General features: G+C 45.3%; 1 protein-coding gene across 9 annotated transcripts in view; it reads left to right on the top strand.

Moving 5' to 3' along the window:
- The window catches only part of NOD1 (nucleotide binding oligomerization domain containing 1), an 81,150-nt gene that overhangs the window by 41,154 nt on the left and 16,058 nt on the right, over nt 1-23,938 (top strand). For 7 of the 9 annotated variants that reach the window (XM_067042398.1, XM_067042405.1, XM_067042401.1 and 4 more), the window contains 6 exons: nt 2,034-3,861; nt 7,792-7,875; nt 9,159-9,242; nt 10,356-10,439; nt 20,746-20,829; nt 21,737-21,820. In XM_067042398.1, coding sequence (XP_066898499.1) covers nt 2,034-3,861; nt 7,792-7,875; nt 9,159-9,242; nt 10,356-10,439; nt 20,746-20,829; nt 21,737-21,820 — 2,248 coding nt within the window. The remainder of the gene's footprint in view (nt 1-2,033; nt 3,862-7,791; nt 7,876-9,158; nt 9,243-10,355; nt 10,440-20,745; nt 20,830-21,736; nt 21,821-23,938) is intronic. The other 2 variants (XM_067042403.1, XM_067042404.1) reach the window with 1 other exon arrangement.

The following is a 23,938-nucleotide window of genomic DNA, read 5'->3' on the forward strand; positions in this document are numbered from 1 at the left end:
TAGGGAGCAGACCCAGCTATGGTTCCTGCCCTCAGGGACCTCAGAGGTTGATGCAGGAGACTGGCAGTAAATAATGACACAAATGTGTAATTGCAAATGGTGATAAGGACAACAGCAGTTCAAGGTGCTGAGAGAGCACCACACTGGGACCACAGTCTGGTCTGGGGACCAGGCAATCATCTCTCCGTGCCTGTGGTCTCTCCACTTCCAGACAGCTGTTGGCAGCATACCAGCACAGAGCTTCCAAACTCTGAGTTTTCAAGAATCCAGTTTGGGGCTTCCCTGGTGGCGCAGTGGTTGAGAGTCCGCCTGCCGATGCAGGGGACACGGGTTCGTGCCCCGGTCCAGGAGGATCCCACATGCCGCGGAGCAGCTGGGCCCATGAGCCATGGCCGCTAAGCCTGAGCGTCCGGAGCCTGTGCTCCGCGACGGGAGAGGCCACAACAGTGAGAGGCCCGCGTACTGAAAAGGGAAAGAAAAAAAAAAAAGAATCCAGTTTGACCTTGAAAACAGAAACAAAGGACAATGTCCCAGAGTGTCAGGTGTGTATTTAGTGGAAAGCAGACCAAGAGACAGAGTGTCAGGGACAAGCTCTTGGTTCTGCAGTTACCAGCGAGCTACTGCTAGCTTCTTACTGTTCCTGCCCACCTCACTTTGTTACCTTCCCCAAGAGAAAGGGCAAATAGTCCTGTGATGAAGAGTTCTTGCAGAAGACTTCTCCACTGGCTCCTTTACCCAGCTACTGTAACAGCTTTGAAAGTATAATTCACTCTACAAGAAGCCAGATGTGCAAGACTACATATTGTATGAATCCATTTATATGAATGTCCAGAAAAGGCAAATTTATAGAAACGGAAAGCAGATCAGCAGTTTCCTAGGGCCAGGGGTGGGGCAGAGATTGTCTGCAAATTGCACTTATGAGGCACTTATGATGGAGAGTGTACCCCTGGATTTTAGTGATGTTTGCGTTAACTCTGTAAATTTACTAAAAATCATTGACAACAATACCTGTTGTAAAACTGGTGAATTTATAGTCTGTAAATCTTGCCTGACTAAAACTGTAAAAAAATAGAACTCACTTCACAAATTTTAAGCTGACAACCAAGTGGGACTAAGTTGATGGGAAAGGGTTGTAGATGAATCTGGAACTGTGCAAGTGTGTCCAATTTTTGTTAATTATCATTAAGACCCAAAAACTATTTAAAAAGAATTTTGGAACACCCTTTTTTTTTTGTCTGGAGTAAGCTCATCTTGTAGCTCGTTTCTGCTGAGAGCATGACACTTACGTCAGTATGTTACCCCATGTCAGCATATTAACCCATGTACTTCCCGCGTGGGGCATGTGCCGAGCATCAGTGATCCCCAGGCCTCAGCTTTGGAACCAGGGCCGCTGTCCCCTGTGTAGGGTAAGGAGGCTGGTTTTCACTTTAGTTTTGCTCACTCAGTTATGGTGAGGCACAGCCCCTTTGTAGTCCATATTAACGTCAACTGTTGTATCTTATCGCAAGAAGTTTTGGCATTAGGTTTCATGAGACTATTTGTTGTTTTAAGAGCAGTGTCATAAGCACAAGAAAGCTTAGGGCGATTTCTTCCTCAACGATACAAGTTTCAGTGGGGACTGGCTTGTGCTGTTTGAGCAGGACCCTGGGGTTGGGCTGGGGCAGCAGGGCCATGTGGCCTGGCCGTCGGATTTGAGGGGGCTTCAGTTTTTAGATGGAGTTCAGTGACAACTTGCGCAGAGGAGTAGGGAGCCTGTCTCTGACACTGGTCCCAGTCGAATTCTGTACCCGTTGGCTGGCCAAATCTGAGGTCACACAAGAGGGGTGGAGGCCCAAGGGCCGCACGCAGATCCTGGAGCGCTGGCTCTTTGTATTTGAGGAGTCCTCGCACTTAGCCTGAGTGTCCAGGCTGCGGGTTTGTTTTCCTGTGTGCTTGCTCCTCCGCCCGAGACCTCCCTATTTGGTGCCCTTTCCACCTGTGTCTCTCTCTCCCCATCTACTTCCATCTCTCACCTGGCGCCACTCTCCCTGCAGTGAGCAGATACAGCCAGAAGCTGCGACAGCAACTGGGCCGCGACTCCAAGTTCATCCTGTGCTACGCCCAGAAGGAGGAGCTGCTGCTGGAGGAGATGTACACGGACACCGTCGTGGAACTGGTCGACTTCGGCAACGAGAGCCTGGGCAGCCTGGGTAGCCTGGCCTGCCTCCTGGACCCCGTCACGGGCGTCCTCAACGAGCAGGGCGAGACCATCTTCATCTCTGGCGACGCGGGTGTGGGCAAGTCCATGCTGCTGCAGCGGCTGCAGAGCCTCTGGGCCGCGGGCCAGCTGGACGCTGAGCTCAGGTTCTTCTTCCACTTCCGCTGCCGCACCTTCAGCTGCTTCAAGGAGAGCGCCTCGCTGTGCCTGCGGGACCTGCTCTTCAAGCACTACTGCTACCCCGAGCAGGACCCCGAGGAGGTGTTCGCCTTCCTGCTGCGCTTCCCGCACACGGCCCTCTTCACCTTCGACGGCCTGGACGAGCTCCACTCGGACTTTGACCTGAGCAGCGAGCCCGACACCTCCTCCCCCTGGGAGCCCGCCCACCCCCTGGTCCTGCTGGCCAACCTCCTCAGCGGGAAGCTGCTCAAGGGGGCGCGCAAGCTGCTCACGGCCCGCACGGGCGTCGAGATCCCGCGGCATCTCCTCTGGAAGAAGGTGCTCCTGCGCGGCTTCTCCCCCAGCCACCTGCGCGCCTACGCTGGGAGGATGTTCCCCGAGCGCTCCGTGCGCCAGCGCCTGCTGGATCAGCTGGAAGCCAACGCCAACCTCTTCAGCCTGTGCGCCGTGCCCCTCTTCTGCTGGATCATCTTCCGGTGCTTCCAGCACTTCTACGACACCTTCGACGGCTTCCTGCAGCTGCCCGACCGCACGGTGACGCTCACCGACGTCTTCCTGCTGGTCACCGAGGTCCACCTGAACAGGACGCAGCCCACCAGCCTGATGCAGCGGAACACGCGGAGCCAGACGGAGACCTTCCGCGCCAGCCGGGGCACCCTGCGCTCGCTGGGCCAGGTGGCTCACCGGGGCATGGAGAAGAGCTTCTTTGTCTTCAGCCAGGAGGAGGTGCAGGCGTCCGAGGTGCAGGAAGGGGGCCTGCAGCTGGGTTTCCTGCGGGCCGTGCCGGAACTGGGCCTCGGAGGGGGGGAACAGCAGTCCTATGAGTTTTTCCACCTCACCCTCCAGGCCTTCTTTGCTGCCTTTTTTCTGGTGGTGGACGACAAGGTGGGCACTCGGGAGCTGCTCCGCTTCTTCCAGGAGTGGACTCCTCACGGGGAGGCAGCAGCTGCGTCCTGCTATCCCCACTTCCTACCCATCCAGTGCCTGGGGGGCCGCGGCCTGGCCCGGGAAGACCCCTTTAAGAACAAGGATCACTTTCATTTCACCAACCTCTTCCTGTGCGGACTGCTGTCCAAAGGCAAACAGGAACTCCTGCGGCACCTGGTGCCTGCCACCGCCCTGCGGAGAAAGCGCAGGGCCCTGTGGGCTTACCTGTTCGCCAGCCTGCGCTCTTACCTGAAGCACCTGCCCCGAGTTCACTCTGGGAGCTTCAGCCAGGTGCAGGCCATGCCCACCTTCATCTGGATGCTGCGCTGCATCTACGAGACGCAGAGCGAGAAGGTGGGGCAGCTGGCGGCCAGGGGCATCTGCGCCAACTACCTCAAGCTGACCTTCTGCAACGCCTGCTCGGCCGACTGCAGCGCCCTCTCCTTCGTCCTGCACCACTTCCCCAAGCAGCTGGCGCTCGACCTGGACAACAACAACCTCAACGACTATGGTGTGCGGGAACTGCAGCCCTGCTTCAGCCGCCTCACCGTCATCAGGTGAGACCTCCGGGTTCCGGGAGCAGCCGGCGGGGCCGGGGCTCAGGGGACACCGGGACTAGCACTGTGGAGCGGCATCTCCTGGAACTCATGACCGGGGGTCTAGGAACATCCGGAGCTTCTCTGTCTCAGGGTGGCAGAGGGTAACGAGCAGAGCTTCGAAGTCAGGTGGACCTGGATGGGCCCCAGCTGGGTGTCCTTGAGCCAAGTTGCTTAACCTCTTTGAACTGCAGCGTCCTCATCTGGAAAAAGGAGATTCCCATATCCTAACAATTACAGTAATAACAATCAGCATTTATTGAGAATGGGTGAAGTGCATTAAAAATATCACCTGGTTTAATCCTTTTAACGATGCTATCGGGTAGGTACCGTTATCATCTCCATTTCGGCAAACGAGGAAGCAGAGGCACAGAGAAGTTAAGTGGCTCAAGGTCACACAGGTGGGCCATGGTGGAGCCAGAATCGTAAAGAACCTTTTGAGATTCATGTGAGGCTCAGAGATAGCCCGTGAAATGTTTCTGGCACGTGAAAGCTTGATGATGGCAGAAGAAGCAGACTTTGTGCTTATTGGCGTTAGTTAACTTCCACGAAAAAAGTGGGCAGCCCTGAGCTGCCAGGGGATCTCAGTTAAAGAATGCTGACTCTTGATTAGTTTCCTGTTTGATGGTTTAGAGGAAAGAAAAGCCAGTCTCCTTTCTTCTATTAGCATTTTCTGTATTAAATACACCTTGTAAATCCCTATGGGGGTTTCAGTTCTCCACTACTTGGCTCATGCATTTCTGAAGAGCAGGTGGGATTTGGAACTGATTCCAGGTACCTGTTACACAAGCGCCAGAGCATACATTGTGGGGGGATGGGTGGGATGTAGGGAGCCCAAACCTGCCCTGGCCTGGGCATTGGAAAGCCTGGAATCTATTCTCTGAGCTCTCAGCCAGCGACTCTCTGTAGCCTCAGACAGCCTCACACTCAGTGCCTCCCTGTGACCATTTCATAAGATGGAAGCTCTGCACCAGTATGGTGGTCCCCAGGTTTGCCTCCAAACCAGTACAAGGGAAGGCAGGAAGAAATGGGCAACCCTAAGCAAGCGTTTTGAGCTCCCTGAGGGCATCAGTGAGGATTCGTTTTGGCTGTTAGAGAAAACTCACAATACTGGTGACTTAGATAAGTTACAGACTTGTCTCTCATGCAAAAATCTAAAGGAGGGCAGTTCCGGGCCGCTGTGAGGTCTCCATGACCATCAAGAGCCCAGGCTCTCTTCTGCTTACTGCTCTGCTGTCCTCGGTACCTGACTACTATATCTTGGCCTAAAATGGCTGCTCACGGTCCAGCCATTCAGTTGACACTCTAGTCACCAGGAAGAAGGAAGGGCAAAGGACACACCCCATTCTTTTTTTTAAAATTAATTTTATGGTGGTACAGTTGATTTACAGTGTTGTGTTAATTTCTGCTGTGCAGCAAAGTGATTCAGTTATACATACATATTCTTTTTCATATTCTTTTCCATTATGGTTTATCACAGGATATTGACTATAGTTCCTTGTGCTATACAGTAGGACCTTGTTGTTTATCCATTCTATATATAATAGTTTGCATCTGTTAATCCCAAACTCCCAGTCCATCCCTACCTTCCCCACCCTTGGCAGCCACAAGTCTGTTCTCTATGTCTGTGAGTCTGTTTCTGTTTCGTAGATAAGTTCATTTCTGTCATATTTTAGATTCCACATATAAGTGATGTTATATGGTATCTGAGTTTCTCTTTCTTACTTCACTTAGTATCACAATCTCTAGGTCCATCCACATTGCTGCAAATGGCGTTATTTCATTCTTCTCTATGGCTGAGTAGTATTCCATTGTGTATATGTACCACATTTTTTTTTATATTGGAGTATAGTTAACAATGTTAGTTTCAGGTGTACAGCAAAGTGATTCAGTTATATATATACATGTGTCTATTTTTTTCAAATTCTTTCCCCATTTAGGTTATTACAGCATATTGAGCAGAGTTCCCTGTGCTATACAGGAGGTCCTTGTTTGTTATCTGTTTTAAATATGGTAGTGTGTATATGTCAATCCCAAACTCCCAATTCCCAGGTCTGTTTCTCTTTTGTAAGTAAGTTCATTTGTATGTTTTTATTTAGATTCTGCATGGAAGTGATATCATATGATATTTGTCTTTCTCTTTCTGACTTACTTCACTTAGTACGATAATCTCTAGGTTCATCCATGTTGCTGCAAATGGCATTATTTTATTTTTTATGGCTGAGTAGTATTCCATTGTATATATGTACCACATCTTCTTTATCTGTTCATCTGTTGATGGACATTTATGCTGTTTCCATGTCTTGACTATTGTGACTAGTGCTGCTGTGAACATAGGGGCACATGTATCTTTTTGAGTTATAGTTTAGGACACACCCCATTCTTTTAAGAAGACTTCTCAGCTATTGCTAATGAGACTTCTGCTTAGATCTCACTGGGCAGAACCTAAGCACATGTGGCCAGCTAAAACAATGAGGGATTCTCTTTCTAAGTACCCATAGATATTGGGATTGACTAGTTGGCTCTGCCACCCTGGGATAGCCATGCAATGTATGTACACACTGTGCCCCAGCACCAAGGTGGTTACCGTGAGTGGAGGGGTTCAGAATGTCTGATGTGATCGTTGTGATTGGCCTAAAAATGAAGCTTTTACCTCTTCAGCCTTTTACTTATCACAGAGGACAGTGTGTAATAAGTGGCCCAGTTTGGCCCACGGCTTGTGTTTAGAGATAAAGTTTTATTGGAATACAGTCACACTCATATATTTATATATGGGCTGCTTCACTCTGCAGAGCTGAGTGGTTGCAATGGAGACCAGATGGCCTGCAGAGCTTAAAAATTTGTTATCTGACCCTTTACAGAAAAAAATTGCTGAGCTCTGGTCTGTTCCTTCACCCACCCCTGACCCTCGCCTCATCCCTCACGCTCCTCCATCTCTGAGCCTTACTCTGTCCCTCAGACTCACCTAAATAAAGGGGTGGAGAATTGAGAAGATCAGGGTAGTTTGTAGAGAGTACTTGGTAGTAAAAAAAAAAAAAAAAAAAAAAAAAAATTGTTTTGCATTTTAGCCAAATCAAAATATCCTGCTAGTATAGGGCTTTCAAAGAGCAATCCCAGTACATGCTGGGCCTTGTCCAGGAGATATCCATCATCCTGAGGCCCTCTTTTCCTGCTCCCTCTTGAAGCCTGGCCTGCTGAAGCAGCATGTGCATTAAAGAGGAGTGGGAGAGGGTGGACCTCTCACACTCTCCCTGACCTGCCTCATCCAGCAGTTTCTCCCTTGCCATTGAACTTCCCGCACAGAACCACAGTTCAGGAGCTGTCCCCCTCGATTGACCTTTTCAGGTGGCAAGTCAGGTTTCACACGTGTATTTCCAGATGGAAAGGCTCTTGGCATTTTGGGTGGCACAGTTCTCTTGGGGACTGTCCTGCCTTTGGCAGGACCCCTAACATTTCTGACCGCGCTTGCAAGATGGTGGAGCGTCCACTCCCCCAGCCTTACGACCACTAAATGCAGCTCTACACATTTCCAAATCCCACAGCCCCCCGCTGTGCAGTGAGAGCCACATTGACACACAGGCCACTGGCAAATGCAGGATATCAGAGGTGGCTGTCCACACGTGTGCTTCAGGTGTCCCTCGTTGCCCTTGTGTTGAATCAGGGCTGTGCTGTAGCCTTGCCAATGGACTGGTTCTCATGGGTCTCTCAGCCCCGTGAAGACCAGGCTCTGTAGGGGGGCCGTGTGACTGGCTGCTATGGCCATTCTCTCGGGGGGACATCTATAGCTGGGAAGATTCCAGGACCTATAGACTTCTGGATCCTTGTGGAATTAATGCTCTTTCACAGTGAGTAGCCGCTCCGATTTTTAACTTCCTTTGCTGTTTTTTTCAGACTCAGTGTGAACCAGATCACCGACAGTGGGGTGAAGGTGCTATGTGAAGAGCTGACCAAATACAAAATTCTGACATTTTTAGGGTATGTATTTCTCAAGAACGCTGCGACAGCTATATAGTAAGAATACAGAGCAGCAGGAAGTTGCCATTCCTATGGATCACTGGATGGTCGAGACTGATGGCCCCAGGGTACCAGGAAGAGCACTGAACTGGAAGCGAGGAGTCCTGGGTCCTGCTTTTGGCTTGGCTAGCAGCCCACTCTTTGAGCAAGTCAGGAAATCTCACTGAGCCTCAGCCTTCTCACCCCCCTTATATAATTGGGATCCTGATAAAGTCAAATAGTTTTACAGGTGGTGATTGAGCGTTGTAATGACAGAATTCCTGGGGATATGTTTTAGTGACCTGAGAATACTGTTTGTGTGGTAGATTTCACTATGGCGGGTCCATGATCTGTCATCCAGAACCCTTGGGGCAAGACACGAATCAGAAATTAGTGCCCATGCTACCTAGCAGTGACATGACCAGTGAGATCTAGGGCCGTACCCCATCTTCAGATATTTTAACATTTCTGCAGCAAAAGGTATAAACGTTCAAACTAGCTGGGGTAAAGACCATGAACAGCTCCACATCAGTTGCCAGAATAGTTACGAAGAAGTTTGGGTTTTCAGAGCCTTTGGGGTTTTGGAGTTTGACAGGAGAGACTGGGGGCCACAGCCCCGCCAGCCCCACGGCTGCTGTTGACTCTCTGAGCTGGAGCCAGCCCGTCAGCTTCCTTGGGCCTCAGTTTTCTCAGCTGTCAGATGAGGACACTGAAGGCCTGAATCCCTGGTTGCCTTTTGGCTCTGGAGTTCTGCGTGACTGTGGAACACCGGAAACCTGTCTGCTTACCACTTTCAACTCCTGTCTGCCTTACTGTTGAATTGGTGTCAAGTGGTAAAGTGACGAAAAGGTAGACACTGAGTTGGTTCTAATGCTTAGAAACTTTTATCCCTCAAGTTGCCAATCATGGTCTTAATCTGAAAATGCCCCTCAACTGCCATTTATCGAGCACTTACCTGCAAGGGCTTGGGATGATCTCATACAGTCCTCATGACAACACTGCGAGGGTGGCGTGATTCTTACCCCTGTATTACACATGGAGAAACCGAGGCACAGAGAAGCTCGGTACCTTGCCCCAGGTCACAATGCTAGGGAAAGTGGCAGAGTTGGCCTTGAACCCAGCCTGAGACCCCACAGCCCCAAACTCGGGCCTCCACATGCCCTTCCTTTCTCCTTTTGACCTAGACTTTATAAATCAGCAGACAGCACCCACTCACTTTAAAAAAATGGGGTCCTAAATTCTCACGGCCATGCTTTCTCTCAAAGCTTATACAACAACCAAATCACCGATGTCGGAGCCAGGTACATCGCCAGAATCCTGGATGAGTGCACGGGCCTCACGCACCTGAAGTAAGTAGCGTGGGCACAGCGAGTGGGGTCTTCAGTAGCTTCTCTTGGTCACCCCTCATTGTTCAAGCAAAGAAGAAATGGCACCCTAGAGCTGCCTTCTGCTTGCCCCAGGGCCAAATCGGGTCAAATCAGGACACCTGTGTGTAGAAGGTGAGCTGTGGGTGAGGCTCGGTGCTTGGAAGGGCCCCCTACCATGGGTTCGGGGAGAGTGTGGCATTTTGATTTCATTAACTCCTAACGGGAAGAAAGGCCGCAACTATCACCCTTTCCGGAGATTGGTTTCCCCTGAGGAAGTCCCTCATTGTCTTAGTCCATTCTGGCTTCTGTAACGAAATACCATAAAACATAAATCTCTGGTGCATATAAACACCAGAGATTTATTTCTGACAGTTCCGGAGGCTGGGGAATCTAGGATCAAGGCGCCAGCAGATTAGGTGCCTGGTGAGGGCCCAATTCCTTGCTCTTAGATGGTGCCTTCTCACTGTGTCCTCACGTGGTGGTGGAAAAAGGGGAAAGGGAGCTTTCCTGGACTTCACTCATAAGTCACTAATCCCATTTGTGAGGGCTGTGATGAGTGACTTTATCACTTCCCAAAGGTTCCACCTCCTAGCACCATCACTTAGGGGTTAGGATTTCAACACATGGATTCTGGTAGGGGTTGGGGGAGACAAACCTTCAGGCCATAACACTGCAGATGAGAGCCTGATCCCTGGCTGTGTCACAGGAATATCCTGCCAAAGGTGTCAGAGCACCAGCCTTGGAGGAGCCTGGTGATGGTAACCTACCTCTTGACCATTTGCAGTTGAAGTGGGAACCTTCTGGTCTGCTGATGGAAACGAGTGATATTCGGAGGTCATTTAAAGAACCTCTGGGGGAACTTGGGTCCCTGACTCTCTGTGGAGATTGTGACCACCTGGAGAGGAATCCCGACTGGCTTTCCTCAGGGCTTCGGGCCCCTCCCTGAGAGGACGCCCAGGGATGGCTGCTGTGGGTCCCAGGAGAAAGACCACCCCTCCTAGGAGGGGCCAGAGGGGCTCTGTGCCAAGGACGAGGGTGGCTGATGCTGGAGTCCCCTCACAGCTGTAGCTGACGTGTGCACGACTCTCTCTGCAGACTGGGAAAAAACAAAATAACAAGCGAAGGAGGAAAGTGTCTCGCCCTGGCTGTGAAGAACAGCAAATCCATCTTTGAAGTTGGGTGAGTAGAGACGGATGCACACGGGTGTGCGTATACAGCCTGCTCTGTGTACAGGAGTGCCTGCTGGTCTTTTCGTACATCCATCTAGCCGAAGGACCGCTGGTGCAAGCTGTGGGGCAGAGGCTGCAGAGAGCCTCCATCACAGGTGCCCTGGTGGCTGGGCCTCACTGGCTCCTGTGTGGGAAGTCCCAGGATTGACTGCTACTTGAATCGCATGGACTTTATTTAATTCATGCAAAAGGCAGTACTTATCACCGCCAGCAAATGGAGGGAGCTAGCAAATGGAGTTTTAGCCCTATGTGGTAAATTTCCTCAGGCAGGTGTGCTTCATTTTAAGATTATATAGTCTCTGGAGGTTTTTAAAAAATTTTTATTTTATATTGGAGTATAGTTGATTAATAACGTTGTGTTACTTTCAGATGTAGAGCAAAGTGATTCAGGTATACATGTATCTATTCTTTTTCAAATTCTTTTCCCATTTAGGTTATTACCACATACTGAGCAGACTTCCTTGTGCTATACAGGAGGTCCTTATTAGCAGACTTCCTTGTGCTTTACAGTAGGTCCTTATTAGTTATCTATTTAAACATAGTAGTGTGTATTTGTCAATCCCACACTCCCCATTTATCCCTCCCCTGCCCCCCACCTTTCTCCTTTGGTAACTGTAAGTTTGTTTTCTAAGTCTGTGAGTCTGTTTCTATTTTGTAAATAAGTTCACTTGTATCAGTTTTTTTTTTTTAGATTCTGCATGTGATATCATATGATATTTGTCTTTCTCTGATTTACTTCACTTAGTATGATAATCTCCAGGTCCATCCATGTTGCTGCAAATGGCATTATTTCATCCCTTTTAATGGCTGAGTAATATTCCACTGTATATATGTACCACATCTTCTTTATCCATTCTTCTGTCTTTGGACATTTAGGTTGCTTCTATTTCTTGGCTATTGTAAATAGTGCTGCAGTGAACATTAGGGTGCATGTATCCTTTCGAATTATGGTTTTCTCTGGATATATGCCCAGGAGTGGGGTTGCTGGATCATATGGTAGCTCTATTTTTAATTTTTTTAAGGAACCTCCGTACTGTTCTCCACAGCGGCTGTACCAGTTTACATTGCCATCAACAGTGTAGGAGGGTTCCCTTTTCTCCACACCTTCATCATTTATTGTTTGTAGACTTTTTTTTTTTTTTTTTTTTTTGTGGTACACGGGCCTCTCACTGCTGTGGCCTCTCCCATTGCAGAGCACAGGCTCCGGACGTGCAGGCTCAGCAGCCACGGCTCACGGGCCCAGCCACTCCATGGCATGTGGGATCTTCCTGGACCAGGGCACGAACCCGTGTCCCCTGCATCGGCAGGTGGACTCTCAACCACTGTGCCACCAGGGAAGCCCTGTTTGTAGACATTTTGATGATGGCCATTCTGACTGGTGTGAGGTGACATCTCATTGCAGTTTTGATTTGCATTTCTCTAATAATTAGTGATGTTGGGTATCTTTTCATGTGCCTCTTGGCCATGTGTTTGTCTTCTTTGGAGAAATGTCTGTTTAGGTCTTCTGCCCATTTTTTGATTGAGTTGTCTGTTTTTTTGATATTGAGCTGCATGCGCCATTTGTAGATTTTGGAGATTAATCTCTTGTCAGTTGCATCGTTTGTAAATATTTTCTCCCATTCTGTGGGTTGTCTTTTTGTTTATAGTTTCCTTTGCTGTGCAAAAGCTTTTGAGTTTAATTAGGTCCCATTTGGGTTTCTTTTTGTTTTCATTTCCATTACTCTAGGAGATGGGTAGAAGAAAATATTAATGTGATTTATGTCAAAGAATGGTCTTCCTGTGTTTTCCTCTAAGAGTTTTATAGCACCAGGTCTTACATTTAGGTCTTTAATCCATTTTGAGTTTATTTTTGTGTATGGGGTTTAAAGAATGTTCTAATTTCATTCTTTTACATATAGCTGTCCAGTTTTTCCAGCACCATTTATTGAAGAGACTGTCTTTCCCCCATTGTATAGTCATGCCTTCTTTGTCGTAGATTAATTGACCATAGGAGCATGGGTTTCTGGGCTTTCTATCCTGTTCCATTGATCTATATTTCTGTTTTTGTGCCAGTACCATACTGTTTTGATGGCTGTAGCTTTGTAGTATAGTGTGAAGTCAGGGAGCCTAATTCCCCCAGCTCCGTTTTTCTTAAGATTGCTTTGGCTAGTCAGGGTCTTTTGTGTTTCCATACAGATTTTAAGATTTTTTGTTCTAGTTCTGTGAAAAATGCCATTGGTAATTTGATGAGGATTGCACTGAATCTGTAGATTGCCTTGGCTACCCAAGTCGTTTTGACAATATTGATTCTTCCAATCCAAGAACATGGTATATCTTTCCATCTGTTTGTGTCATCTTTGATTTCTTTCATCAGCATCTTATAGTTTTCAGAGTACAGGTCTTTTGTCTTCTTAGGTAGGTTTATTCCTTGGTATTTTATTCTTTTTGATGCGATGAGAAACGGGATTGTTTCTTGAATTTCTCTTTCTGATCTTTCATTGTTAGTGTACAGAAATGCAACCAATTCCTGTGTATTAATTTTGTAACCTGCAACTTTACCAAATTCATTGATGAGCTCTAGTAGTTTTCTGGTAGAATCCTTAGGATTTTCTGTGTATAGTATCATATCATCTGCAAACAGTGACAGTTTAACTTCTTTTCCAATTTGGATTCCTTTTATTTATGTTTTTCTTCTCTGATTGCCATAGCTAGGACTTCCAAAACTATGTTGAATAAAAGTGGTGAGAGTGGACATCCTTGTCTTGTTCCTGATCTTAGAGGAAATGCTTTCAGCTTTTCACTGTTGACCATGATGTTAGCTGTAGGTTTGTCATATAGGGCCTTTATTATGTTGAGGTATGTTCCCTCTATGCCCACTTTCTGGAGAGTTTTTATCATAAATTGGTGTTGAATTTTGTCAAAAGCTGTTCCTGCATCTATTGAGATGATCATATGGTTTTTATTCTTCAGTTTGTTGATGTGGTGTATCACACAGATTGATTTGTGGATATTGAAAAAGCCTTGCATCCCTGGGATAAATCCCACTTGATCATGGTGTATGATCCTTTTAATGTATTGCTAGTATTTTGTTGAGGATTTTTGCATCTATGTTCATCAGTGATACTGGACTATAATTTTCTTTTTTGTGTGGTAATTTTGTCTGGTTTTGGTATCAGGGTGATGGTGCCCTCATAGAATGAGTTTGGGAGTTTTCCTCCCTCTGCAATTTTTTGGAAGAGTTTGAGAAGGATAGGTGTTAGCTTTTCCCTAAATGTTTGGTAGAATTCTCCTGTGAAGCCACCAGGTCCTGGCCTTTTGTTTGTTGGGAGTTTTAAAAATCACAGTTTCAATTTCAGTGCTTGCGATTGGTCTGTTCATATGTTCTATTTCTTCCTGGTTTGGTCTAGGGAGATTGTACGTTTTTCTAAGAATTTGTCCAATTCTTCCAGGCTGTCCATTTTATTTGCATATAGTTGCTTGTAGTAGTCTCTTATGATCCTTTGTATTTCTGTGGTGTTTGTTGTAACTTTTCCTTTTTCATTTCTAATTTTATTGATTGGAGTCCTCACCCTTTTTTCTTGATGAGTCTGGCTTAAAGGTTTATCAATTTTATCTTTTCAAAGAACCAGCTTTTAGTTTCATTGATCTTTACTACTGTTTTGTTTCTATTTCATTTGTTTCTGTGCTGATCTTTATGATTTCTTTTCTGCTACTAACTTTAGGTTTTGTTTGTTCTTCTGTCTCTGTGCTTTAGGTGTAAGGTTAGGTTGTTTATTTGAGATTTTTCTTGTTTCCTGAGGTAAGATTGTATAGCTATAAACTTCCCTCTTAGAACTGCTTTTGCTGCATTCCATAGGTTTTGGATTGTTGTGCTTTTCATTTTTTAAAATTTCCTCTTTGATTTCTTCAGCGATCCACTGGTTGTTTAGTAGGATATTGTTTAGCCTCCATGTGTTTGTGTTTTTTAGTTTTTTTCTTGTAGTTGATTTCTAATCTCATAGCATTGTGGTCGGAAAAGACGCTTGATATGATTTCACTTTTCTTAAATTTACCAAGGCTCACTTTGTGGCCCAGCATGTGGTCAGTCCTAGAGAATGTTCCATTTGCACTTGAACAATGTGTATTCTGCTGCTTTTGGATGGAATGCTCTATAAATATCAAGTAAGTCCAATAGGTCTAATGTGTCATTTAAGGCTTGTGTTTCTTTACTGATTTTCTGTCTGGATGATCTGTCCATTGATGAAAGTGGTGGGGTGTTAAAGTCCTCCACCATTACTGTGTTACTGTTGATATCTCCCTTTATGGCTGTTAGTATTTGCCTTATATATTGAGGTGCTCCTATGTTGGATGCATATATATTTACAGTTGTTATATCTTCTTCTTGGATTGATCCTGTGATCATTATGTATTGTCCTTCTTTGTCTCTTGTAATAGTCTTTTTTTTTAATAGTCTTTATTTTAAAGTCTATTTTGTCTGATATGAGTATTGCTACTCCAGCTTTCTTTTGATTTCCATTTGCATAGAATACCTTCTTCCATCCCCTCAGTTTCAGTCTGTGTGGGTCCCTAGGTCTGAAGTGGACCTGTTGTAGACAGCATATATACGGGTCTTGTTTTTGTATCCATTCAGCCAATCTGTGTCTTTTGGTTGGTGCATTTAATCCATTTACATTCAAGGTAATTATCAATATGTATGTTCCTATTGCCATTTTCTTAATCATTTTGGGTTTGTTTTTGAAGGTCTTTTTTCTTCCCTTCCTCTTTTATTCTCTTCTCTTGTGATTTGATGACTATCTTTAGAGTTGTGTTCAGGTTGCTTTTTCTTTTGTGTGTGTGTATCTATTGTAGTTTTTGGGTTTGCTGTTCCCATGAGGTTTTTCTGTATTTTTAAATTTTAAAATTTTATTTATTTATTTTAATACAGCAGGTTCTTCCCCCCCCCCACCTCAACAGACATTTGATTGCCAGTTAACTTTATTTATTGGGAATATACATATCAAGTATATAAAACTGAGTTTAACAAGCAATTACAAGGGAAATACTTTGTACAACTACCACCCAAATCAGTAACCCCCAAAACCCCAAATATGCACACCCCCTTTACAACTTCACTGTCATCTTTGTCTGTAGGCAGCATCTAGTTGGGTTTTGCCTTTTTATCTAAACTGACGGTCTCTTTTTAATTGGTATGTTTAGATTATTCACATTTAATGTGATTATTGATTGGATTAAAATCTGCCACTTTTCCAGCTCTTTTCTGTTTGGTCCAAACTTTTCTTTGTTTCTTTTTTCTTCTTTTTCTTGCATTAATGGGGATTTTTTTTTAATGGTTCCATTTTATTTCCACTATCGATTTATTACTTATACCTCTAAAATTTTAGGTCTTCTGCCCATTTTTGGATTGCATTGTTTCTTTAATATTGAGCTTCATGAGCTGTTTATTTATTTTGGAGATTAATCCTTTGTCCGTTGATTCATTTGCAAATATTTTCTCCCATTCTGAGGGTTGTCTTTTCATCTTGTTTATGGTTTCCTTTGCTGTGCAAAACCTTTTAAGCTTCATTAGGTCCCATTTGTTTTTATTTCCATTACTCTAGGAGGTGGATCAAAAAAGATCTTGCTGTGTCTTTTACATGTAGCTGTCCAGTTTTCCCAGCACCACTTATTGAAGAGACTGTCTTTTCTCCATTGTATATCTTTGCCTCCTTTGTCATAGATTAGTTGACCATAGGTGCATGGGTTTATCTCTGGGCTTTCTATCTTGTTCCATTGATCTATGTTTCTGTTTTTGTTCCAGTACCATACTGTCTTGATTACTGTAGCTTTGTAATATAATCTGAAGTCAGGGAGTCTGATTCCTCCAGCTCCGTTTTTTCCCCTCAAGACTGCTTTGGCTATTTGGGGTCTTTTGTGTCTCCATACAAATGTTAAGATGATTTGTTCTAGTTCTGTAAAAAATGCCATTGGTAATTTAATAGGGATTGCATTGAATCTGTAGATTGCTTTGGATAGTATAGTCATTTTCACAATATTGATTCTTCCAATCCAAGAACAAGGTATATCTCTCCATCTGTTGGTATCATGTTTAATTTCTTTCATCAGTGTCTTATAGTTTTCCGCATACAGGTCTTTTGTCTCCCTAGGTAGGTTTATTCCTAGTATACAGCAGGTTCTTATTAGTCATCAATTTTATACACATCAGTGTATACATGTCAATCCCAATCACCCAATTCATCACACCACAACCACCACCCCCCGCCACTTTCCCCCCTTGGTGTCCATGCATTTGTTCTCTACATCTGTGTCTCTATTTCTGCCTCCCATGAGGTTTTGATATGGCAGTCTATATATGTACAAGGTTGTTTTTAAGTTGCTCGTTTCTTTCCCACCTAGAGGAGTTCCTTTCACATTTGTTGCCAAGTTGGTCTGGTGGTACTAAACTCTCTTAGCTTTTACTTGTCTGTAAAGCTTTTGATTAATCTGAATGAGATCCTTGCCAGGTTGAGTAATGTTCGCTGTAGGTTCTTCCCTTTCATCACTTTAAATATATCATGTCACTCCCTTCTGGCCTGAAGAGTTTCTGGTTAGAAATCAGCTGACACCCTTATGGGAGTTCCCTTGTATGTTGTCATTTTTCCCTTGTTGCTTTTAATATTTTTTATTTCTTTAATTTTTGTGAATTTGATTACTATGTGTCTTGGGGTGTTCCTCCTTGGGTTTATCCTGTCTGGGACTCTCTGCGCCTCCTGGACTTGGGTGACTGTTTCTTTTCCCACGTTAGGGAAGTTTTCAGCTATTATCTCTTCACATATTTTCTCAGGTCCTTTCTCTCTTCTCCTTCTGGGACCCCTATAATGCAAATGTTGGTGCATTTAATGTAGTCCCAGAGGTCTTTTAAGACTGTTTTCATTACTTTTCATTCTTTTTTCTTTATTCTGTTCCATGGCAGTGAGTGCCACCATTCTGGCTTCCAGCTCACTTATCTGTTCTTCTGCCTCACTTATCCCACTATTGATTCCTTCTACTGTATTTTTTATTTGTTATTTTATTGTTTGTCTGTTTGTTCTTTAGTTCTTCTAGGTCTTTGTTAAACATTTCCTGTATCTTCTCAATCTGTGCCTCCATTCTTTTTCTGAGATCTTGGATCATCTTTCTTATCATTACTCTAAATTCTTTCCTGGGTAGATTGCCTATCTCCACTTCACTTAGTTGTTCTTCTGAGGTTTTATCTTGTTCCTTCATCTGGGAAATATTCCTCTGCTGTCTCATTTTGTCCAACTTTCTGTGATTGCAGTTTCCGTTCCACAGTCTGCAGGGTTGTAGTTCTTGTTGCTTCTGCTGTCTGCCCCCTGGTGGATGAGGCTGGTCTAAGAGGCTTGTGCAGGCTTCCTGGTGGGAGGGACTGGTTCCTGCCCACTGGTGGGTGGAGCTGGGTCTTGTCGCTCTGATGCACAGGGCTGTGTCAGGGGGTGTGCTCAGCGGGCAGTTGTGTGGTCAGGAAAATTTTAAGCAGCCTGTCTGCTGATGGGCGGGGCTGTGTTCCCACTTGGTTGTCCTGTGGTGACCCAGCACTGGAGCCTACATGCTATTGGGTGGGGCCAGGTGTTGGTGAAAATATGGTAGCCCCCAGGAGGGCTCACACCAATGAGTACTCCCAAGAACTACCGCCACCAGTGTCTTTGTCCCCACAGTGAGCTACAGCCGCCCCCTGCCCTTGCAGGAAACCCTCCAACACCAGCATATAGGTCTGACCTAGGCTCTTAGGAGAGGCCACTGCTTTTTTCCCCTGGGTCCTGGTGTGCACAAGACCTTGTGTGTGCCCTCCAAGAGTGGAGTTTTTGTTTCCCCCAGTCCTGTGGAATTCCTGTGATCAAATCCCACTGGCCTTCAAAGGCAAATTCTCTGGGGCTCTTCCTCCTTCCATTGCCAGACCCCTAGGCTGGGGAGCCTAGAACTTTCACTCCTGTGGGAGAACTTCTGTGATAGTTTTCCAGTTTGTGGGTTGCCCACTTGGTGGGTATGGGATTTGATTTTATCATGATTGCACCCCTCAAACTGTCTCGTTGTGGGTTCTTCTTTGTCTTTGGATGTAGGACATCTTGTTTGGTAGGTTCCAGCATTTTTTCATCAATGGTTGTTCATCATTTAGTTGTAATTTTGGTGTTTTCGTAAAAAGAGGTGAGCTCACATCCTTCTACTCTGCCACCTTGTCTCTGGAGGCTTTTTTAATTCAATTTTTTATTGAAAATACACATAACATAAAAGTTACCATCTTAACCTTTTAAGTATACAGTTCAGTGGCCATTAAGTATATTCATATAGTTGTGCAACCATCACCATCATCCATCTCCAGAACTTTATCTTGCAAAAAACAGAAACTCATTCTCCCCTCCCCTCCCCTCAGCCCTGGCAACCACCTTTCTATAGTATCCTCTGTTCCTGTGAATTTGACTACTGTAGGGAGTCATATAAGTGGAGTCATACAGTATTTGTCTTCTTTTGTGACTGGCTTACTTTACTTAGCATGATGTCCTCAAGGTTTATCCATGTTGTAGCATGTGTCAGATTTTCCTTCCTTTTTAAGGCAGTGTAATAGACCATTCTATATATATATACCACAGTTGTTTATCCATTCATCTGTCAATGGACACTTGGATTGTTTCTACCTTTTAGCTCTTGTGAAGAATGCTGCTGTGTACATGGGTGTACATATATCTCTTTGAGACCCTCCTTTAAATCCTTTTGGGTATATACCCAGAAGTGGAATTGCTGGATCACATTGTAATTCTATTTTTAATTTTTTGAGGAACCACCATATTGTTTTGTGCAGCAGCTATACCATTTTACATTCTACTAACAATGCACAGGGGTTCCAATTTCTCCACATCTTTACCAACAACTTGTTATTTTCTGGTGTTTTGATAGTAACCATCCATATGGGTGTGAGGTGATATTTCATTATGGTTTTGATTCAGGAGAGTATAGCTTTTCATAGAGTTATAATTTCTTCTCTGATTCTAAAAGAAACAGATAATTTTATTTGTAAACTATGAAAAATATGAACAGTATAATGGAGATCATCTTCTCAGAAATAATTATTGTCAACACTTGAGGTCAGGTAAGCTTTCTTGCTCTCATGCAGTGTATGTTCTCTCTATACTATTTTTTAAAATATGGTAGATGTCAAACTATCTGTACAGAATTTTATTCTACCTTTTTTCACTTAATCTCATGTCATGAGTAATTTTCCACTTTATTAAAAGTTTGATACCGTGCAGTTGTATCTAGTACATACACTTTTTATGCAAAATGCTGAAAACTCTCATTCTGGGGTTTTAGAAGCCATACCAGCAGGGATATCAGCAGGCCACTTGCCTGGTGAGAGCATGTAGCTGAGGCAGCCCCAGTTCTGTGGTGGGCCTGGCAGACTTGCTTTCTGTAGACAGTGACCCTCAGCCTTTTAGGAATAGCTGACTCTTTTTATAGGCTCAGCACTGTTTGGAGTGCTTCGCATATATTAACTCACTTAATCCTCACAACAACTCTATGAGGAAATGCTCTTCTTATTCCTGCTTTATAGATGAGGAGACTAAGACCTCAGAGACTACGCATTACCCAAGCACGCCCAGGTGGTGGGGGGCAGGGCCAGGATGGGAGCCCAACGTCTTACCATGCAGACCCTCGATTTAGCCAGATCCTCTAAGGCTTTCTACTGTCGGGGAGAGAATACGGCTCGTCATTGCACCTCCCCACCAAAACTGCAGCAATCTGAACAGCATGGTTTGGTCACCTCCTCTTTACATACCAGGGAAATGGCTGATAAGTTTTCTCAGTGTGCTTTCTGATCTTTGCTTCATGCAAGACCGACTATGTCTTCAAGAATGTCCGGCACCCCTGCACAGGGTCAAATGGATATTGGGAGTCTGGCACCGCTACAGGCCTTCCTTTCAAGCTGCCACCGACCTGTATATCCTGCGGGTGATATTTCAGGGATAGTTGTGAGCTTAGGCTCTGACCGACAGCTCTCCAAAAGCTCAGGGGTGAGACTTGGTTTCTAATTGTGCAGCTGTCTGATTTGACTTCTGTTCACAAGCCTTCTACTGCTTTTTTTCCTCCCGAGCAGCTCACTAAGGGGCTGGTGGGAGGGATTCATCTCCAGGCCACAGCTCCTGGGATGGAGCAGAAACATCTGCCTGTCGGGTATACACGCCATGGCCATGAGCAGAAAATAAGGGATGAGCATGAGGTAACTTTCCCTGTCTTGCCTCTGCCCTCAGGATGTGGGGCAATCAGATCGGTGATGAAGGAGCGAGGGCCTTCGCAGAGGCTCTGAGGAACCACCCGAGCTTGACTAACTTGAGGTAACTGCTGCCTTCTGGTACCTGCTGTCTTCAGGGCCAACCCGGTCACTCTGTGTTCCTCTTGTCTTACCAGAGGAGGAGCCAGGGGAAAGAGGGTGGTTGGCATTCCTAACAGGGAAGGTATTTGTGCGTGTGGTTTTTCTTTTTCTTTTTGAAAACGTTTTTATCGACATAGAAGAGGCATACAGTTAAGTATATTATGCTTAAGTTTTCAGCTCCGTGATGTGACATGTGCACACACCAGTCAGATAAAGACTAGACACTGCCAGCCCCTGTGCAGTCTTCCCGTGCCCCTTGGGGGTTGGGGAGGAATTCTTCAGTCCAGATGAAACTGAAAGAGACACTGGGCTGCAGATTCCTGCCCCTTCCTCATTTCTCGGGATGGTGCTAGGACAAGAGGGGACCCTTCACCTCTGTAAACAGACTTGGTCCTCCCTGGCCCTCCTTTAGGCCTCTGGCCAAATCTCTGAGACTCGGGGGTCTCCTGGTTGCCCATGTCCTTCCTGTCACTGACAAAGGGTTTCATAGGGTGGGGGCAGTAGCCGAGTTCCTTCCTTACAAGAACAGAGGAAACTTCTCCAGGCCTCACTGACAGGCGCCTGTAAGGTGTCAGCCTCCGAAGCAGAGCTCATCAGGCCTCCTCAGCCCGTGTGACCAGGTCTTGCCATGTTCCATTTCCTGTCTGGCCTCTCCTCGAGCAGTCTGGTGATTGTCCTCGTCCTGGGCTCTGGAGCAGCAAAGGCTGAGTGGCTGCTTGTGAGGCCGGCACTTAAGGTTTCCTGCCTCAAGTCAGCCCAGGCAGGAACCACCTCCAGGTGGAGTCTTGCCAGCTGTTTTAGCTGCTGAAACCAAAGCCAAATGTATACGTGTTTTTTAATAACCTACCCCAATTGTTTTTCCTTCCTAGTCTTGCATTCAATGGCATTTCTACAGAAGGAGGAAAGAGCCTCGCGTGGGCCCTGCAGCAGAATGCGTCTCTGAGAATATTCTGGTAATAACCAGAGTCATTTTGAACGGTTGGGTCTCGGGGAGTTTTCCAAAGACTGTGCACAGCCCGGAATCTTAACTGAAAGACTGCCTCTCCATTGTAAAGGCTCTAGGCCTTTCCTCAAAGGAAGGTTTATAATTTCATTTCCTCCTAGAGAAGAAAATAGCCATTCCCAGAAGCACAAACAAGTACAGAATGGGTGGAAATGGGTCCCAGGAACATGAGTTTGAGATCTTAGCCTTCTTTGCCCACCCTAGGCCTCAGGAAAACCAGGAGGCTAGCTATTCTGTCAGGGTATCCTCGGAACACCCTCAGATATGCCTTGAGGAGTCCAACTTTCATGCACTTGTCTCAAAGTTTTCTCCCTTCTTCCTCCTAATCTGCCCCCCACCCACCCTGGGTAGCCTCCTCTGTCCCCAGGTAGTCACATCAGGACTTGGCCTTCATGCTTCAGCTCACCGGTCACGGGAAGCCCACAGCCCTCGCGCCCTCTCTGCACTCCAGGGCCACTAGTTAACTGTATGTTACCTTCTGAAAGTGATGCTTTTTTTCTTTCTTTCGGTTGTTCCTTTTTTTGGTCATTTACCGTATTTTTATTTATTTACTTGCCTGTAGCACAAATAGCTTCCAGGAAAGGAAGTTATATTACATGTCTCTGTATCCTCCTCATGAGATATGGGCTAAATTAGTTAATGAAAATGTCATCATTATGAGAATTCAGATACTGGCCAGTAAGTGCATTTTTCTTTTCCCCTCAAAAAATCTTTAAAAGATTTTGAAAAGTAATACATGCTTTTTTGAAAAAAATATAAGACACTGAAGTTGGGAAAGTAGGAAGTGAAAGAACCTCCTCCCTCATGCTTTCTAAATATAATCTTTTATTTATAGCATTTGAATGTATATTCAAATAAATATCACTTTTCTTATGAAACTGAATAGCATTTAGCAAGTGACTAAAAAAAAATATCTCAACCAGATATTGTACATATTTGACATGTTCTTTTATGTCAGGGTTTCTCAATCTCAACACTGTTGACATTTTGGTCCAAATAATTCTGTGAGAGGCTGTCCTGTGCATTGTAAGATGTTTAGCAGAATCCCTGGCCTCTACCCATTAGATACCAATCGTAACCCCTAATTATGACAGTCGAAATTGTCTCCAGACATTGGCAAGTGTCCCCTGGAGGGGAAGTCACCCCAGTTGAGAACCACAGGTCTACGTGGATAATAATGTCAATCCCCCAAATCTCTTGAGTACCCACTGTACATCACACATTGTTCTCAGCCTTTTCCATGTATTAACTCATTCTCACAACTGTGTTATGAGGGCTGTACCATTACTGTTCACATTTGCTGGTGAGAAAACTCAGGCCCAGAGAAGTTCAACCACGTGCTGTGGTCGCCCTGCTAGTAAGCCATTGGCAGCCGGCATGTCTGGCTCAGAGCATCTTGAGCCCCATGCTTTTCTGCCTCTTTCTTCATCCTACCTCATTCTCTCTAAAGGTTGCACAGTGTCCCTTGAATGTACACTCACAATGTATTTTGCTGGCTGCCTCTACTGATACTGAAATTTGTTCACATCTTACATTATGACTGAAAAGACTGCAACCAATACTGCATGTATAGAACCTGTGTGTAATGTCTTTGCACGCCATAAGGTGGATTTCTAGACGTCGAATTGTTGGCCCAAAGTGAAACACATTTAAAATGTGGATAGACACTACCAAATTGCCCTTCAAGGAATGATTTTTAAAATGTTCTTTATATTCCTTTCTCCTTCCTTATTTATTCTTTCATCCACTGGCACAACAGGGTTTAATCCTCTTTACAACCAGGAGCTTCTAGCTCTCTCTGCTTTATCCAGACCACTTCCTGCTTTTATGAACAACGGAGAGACTTCCTGAACTTTCAGTCACAGAACTCGGGTCCTTCATAACTGGCTTTGGAGCAAAGTGATGAACACATTTTAACACGCAGTTGGCAGGTCTTCATCTGACTGAGTTTAGTAACACACTGTCGTGGTGTTCAAGGGATCTTATCGACTGGAGGAGACCTGAGAAGCAGGCACTGGCCCCTTGCTTTCTGTGGGCCCGTCTTCTGAGAGATCTGAGGGCTCAGCAA

Source organism: Kogia breviceps, chromosome 9 (genome assembly GCF_026419965.1).
Source record: "Kogia breviceps isolate mKogBre1 chromosome 9, mKogBre1 haplotype 1, whole genome shotgun sequence".
NCBI classification, from domain to species: domain Eukaryota; kingdom Metazoa; phylum Chordata; class Mammalia; order Artiodactyla; family Physeteridae; genus Kogia; species Kogia breviceps.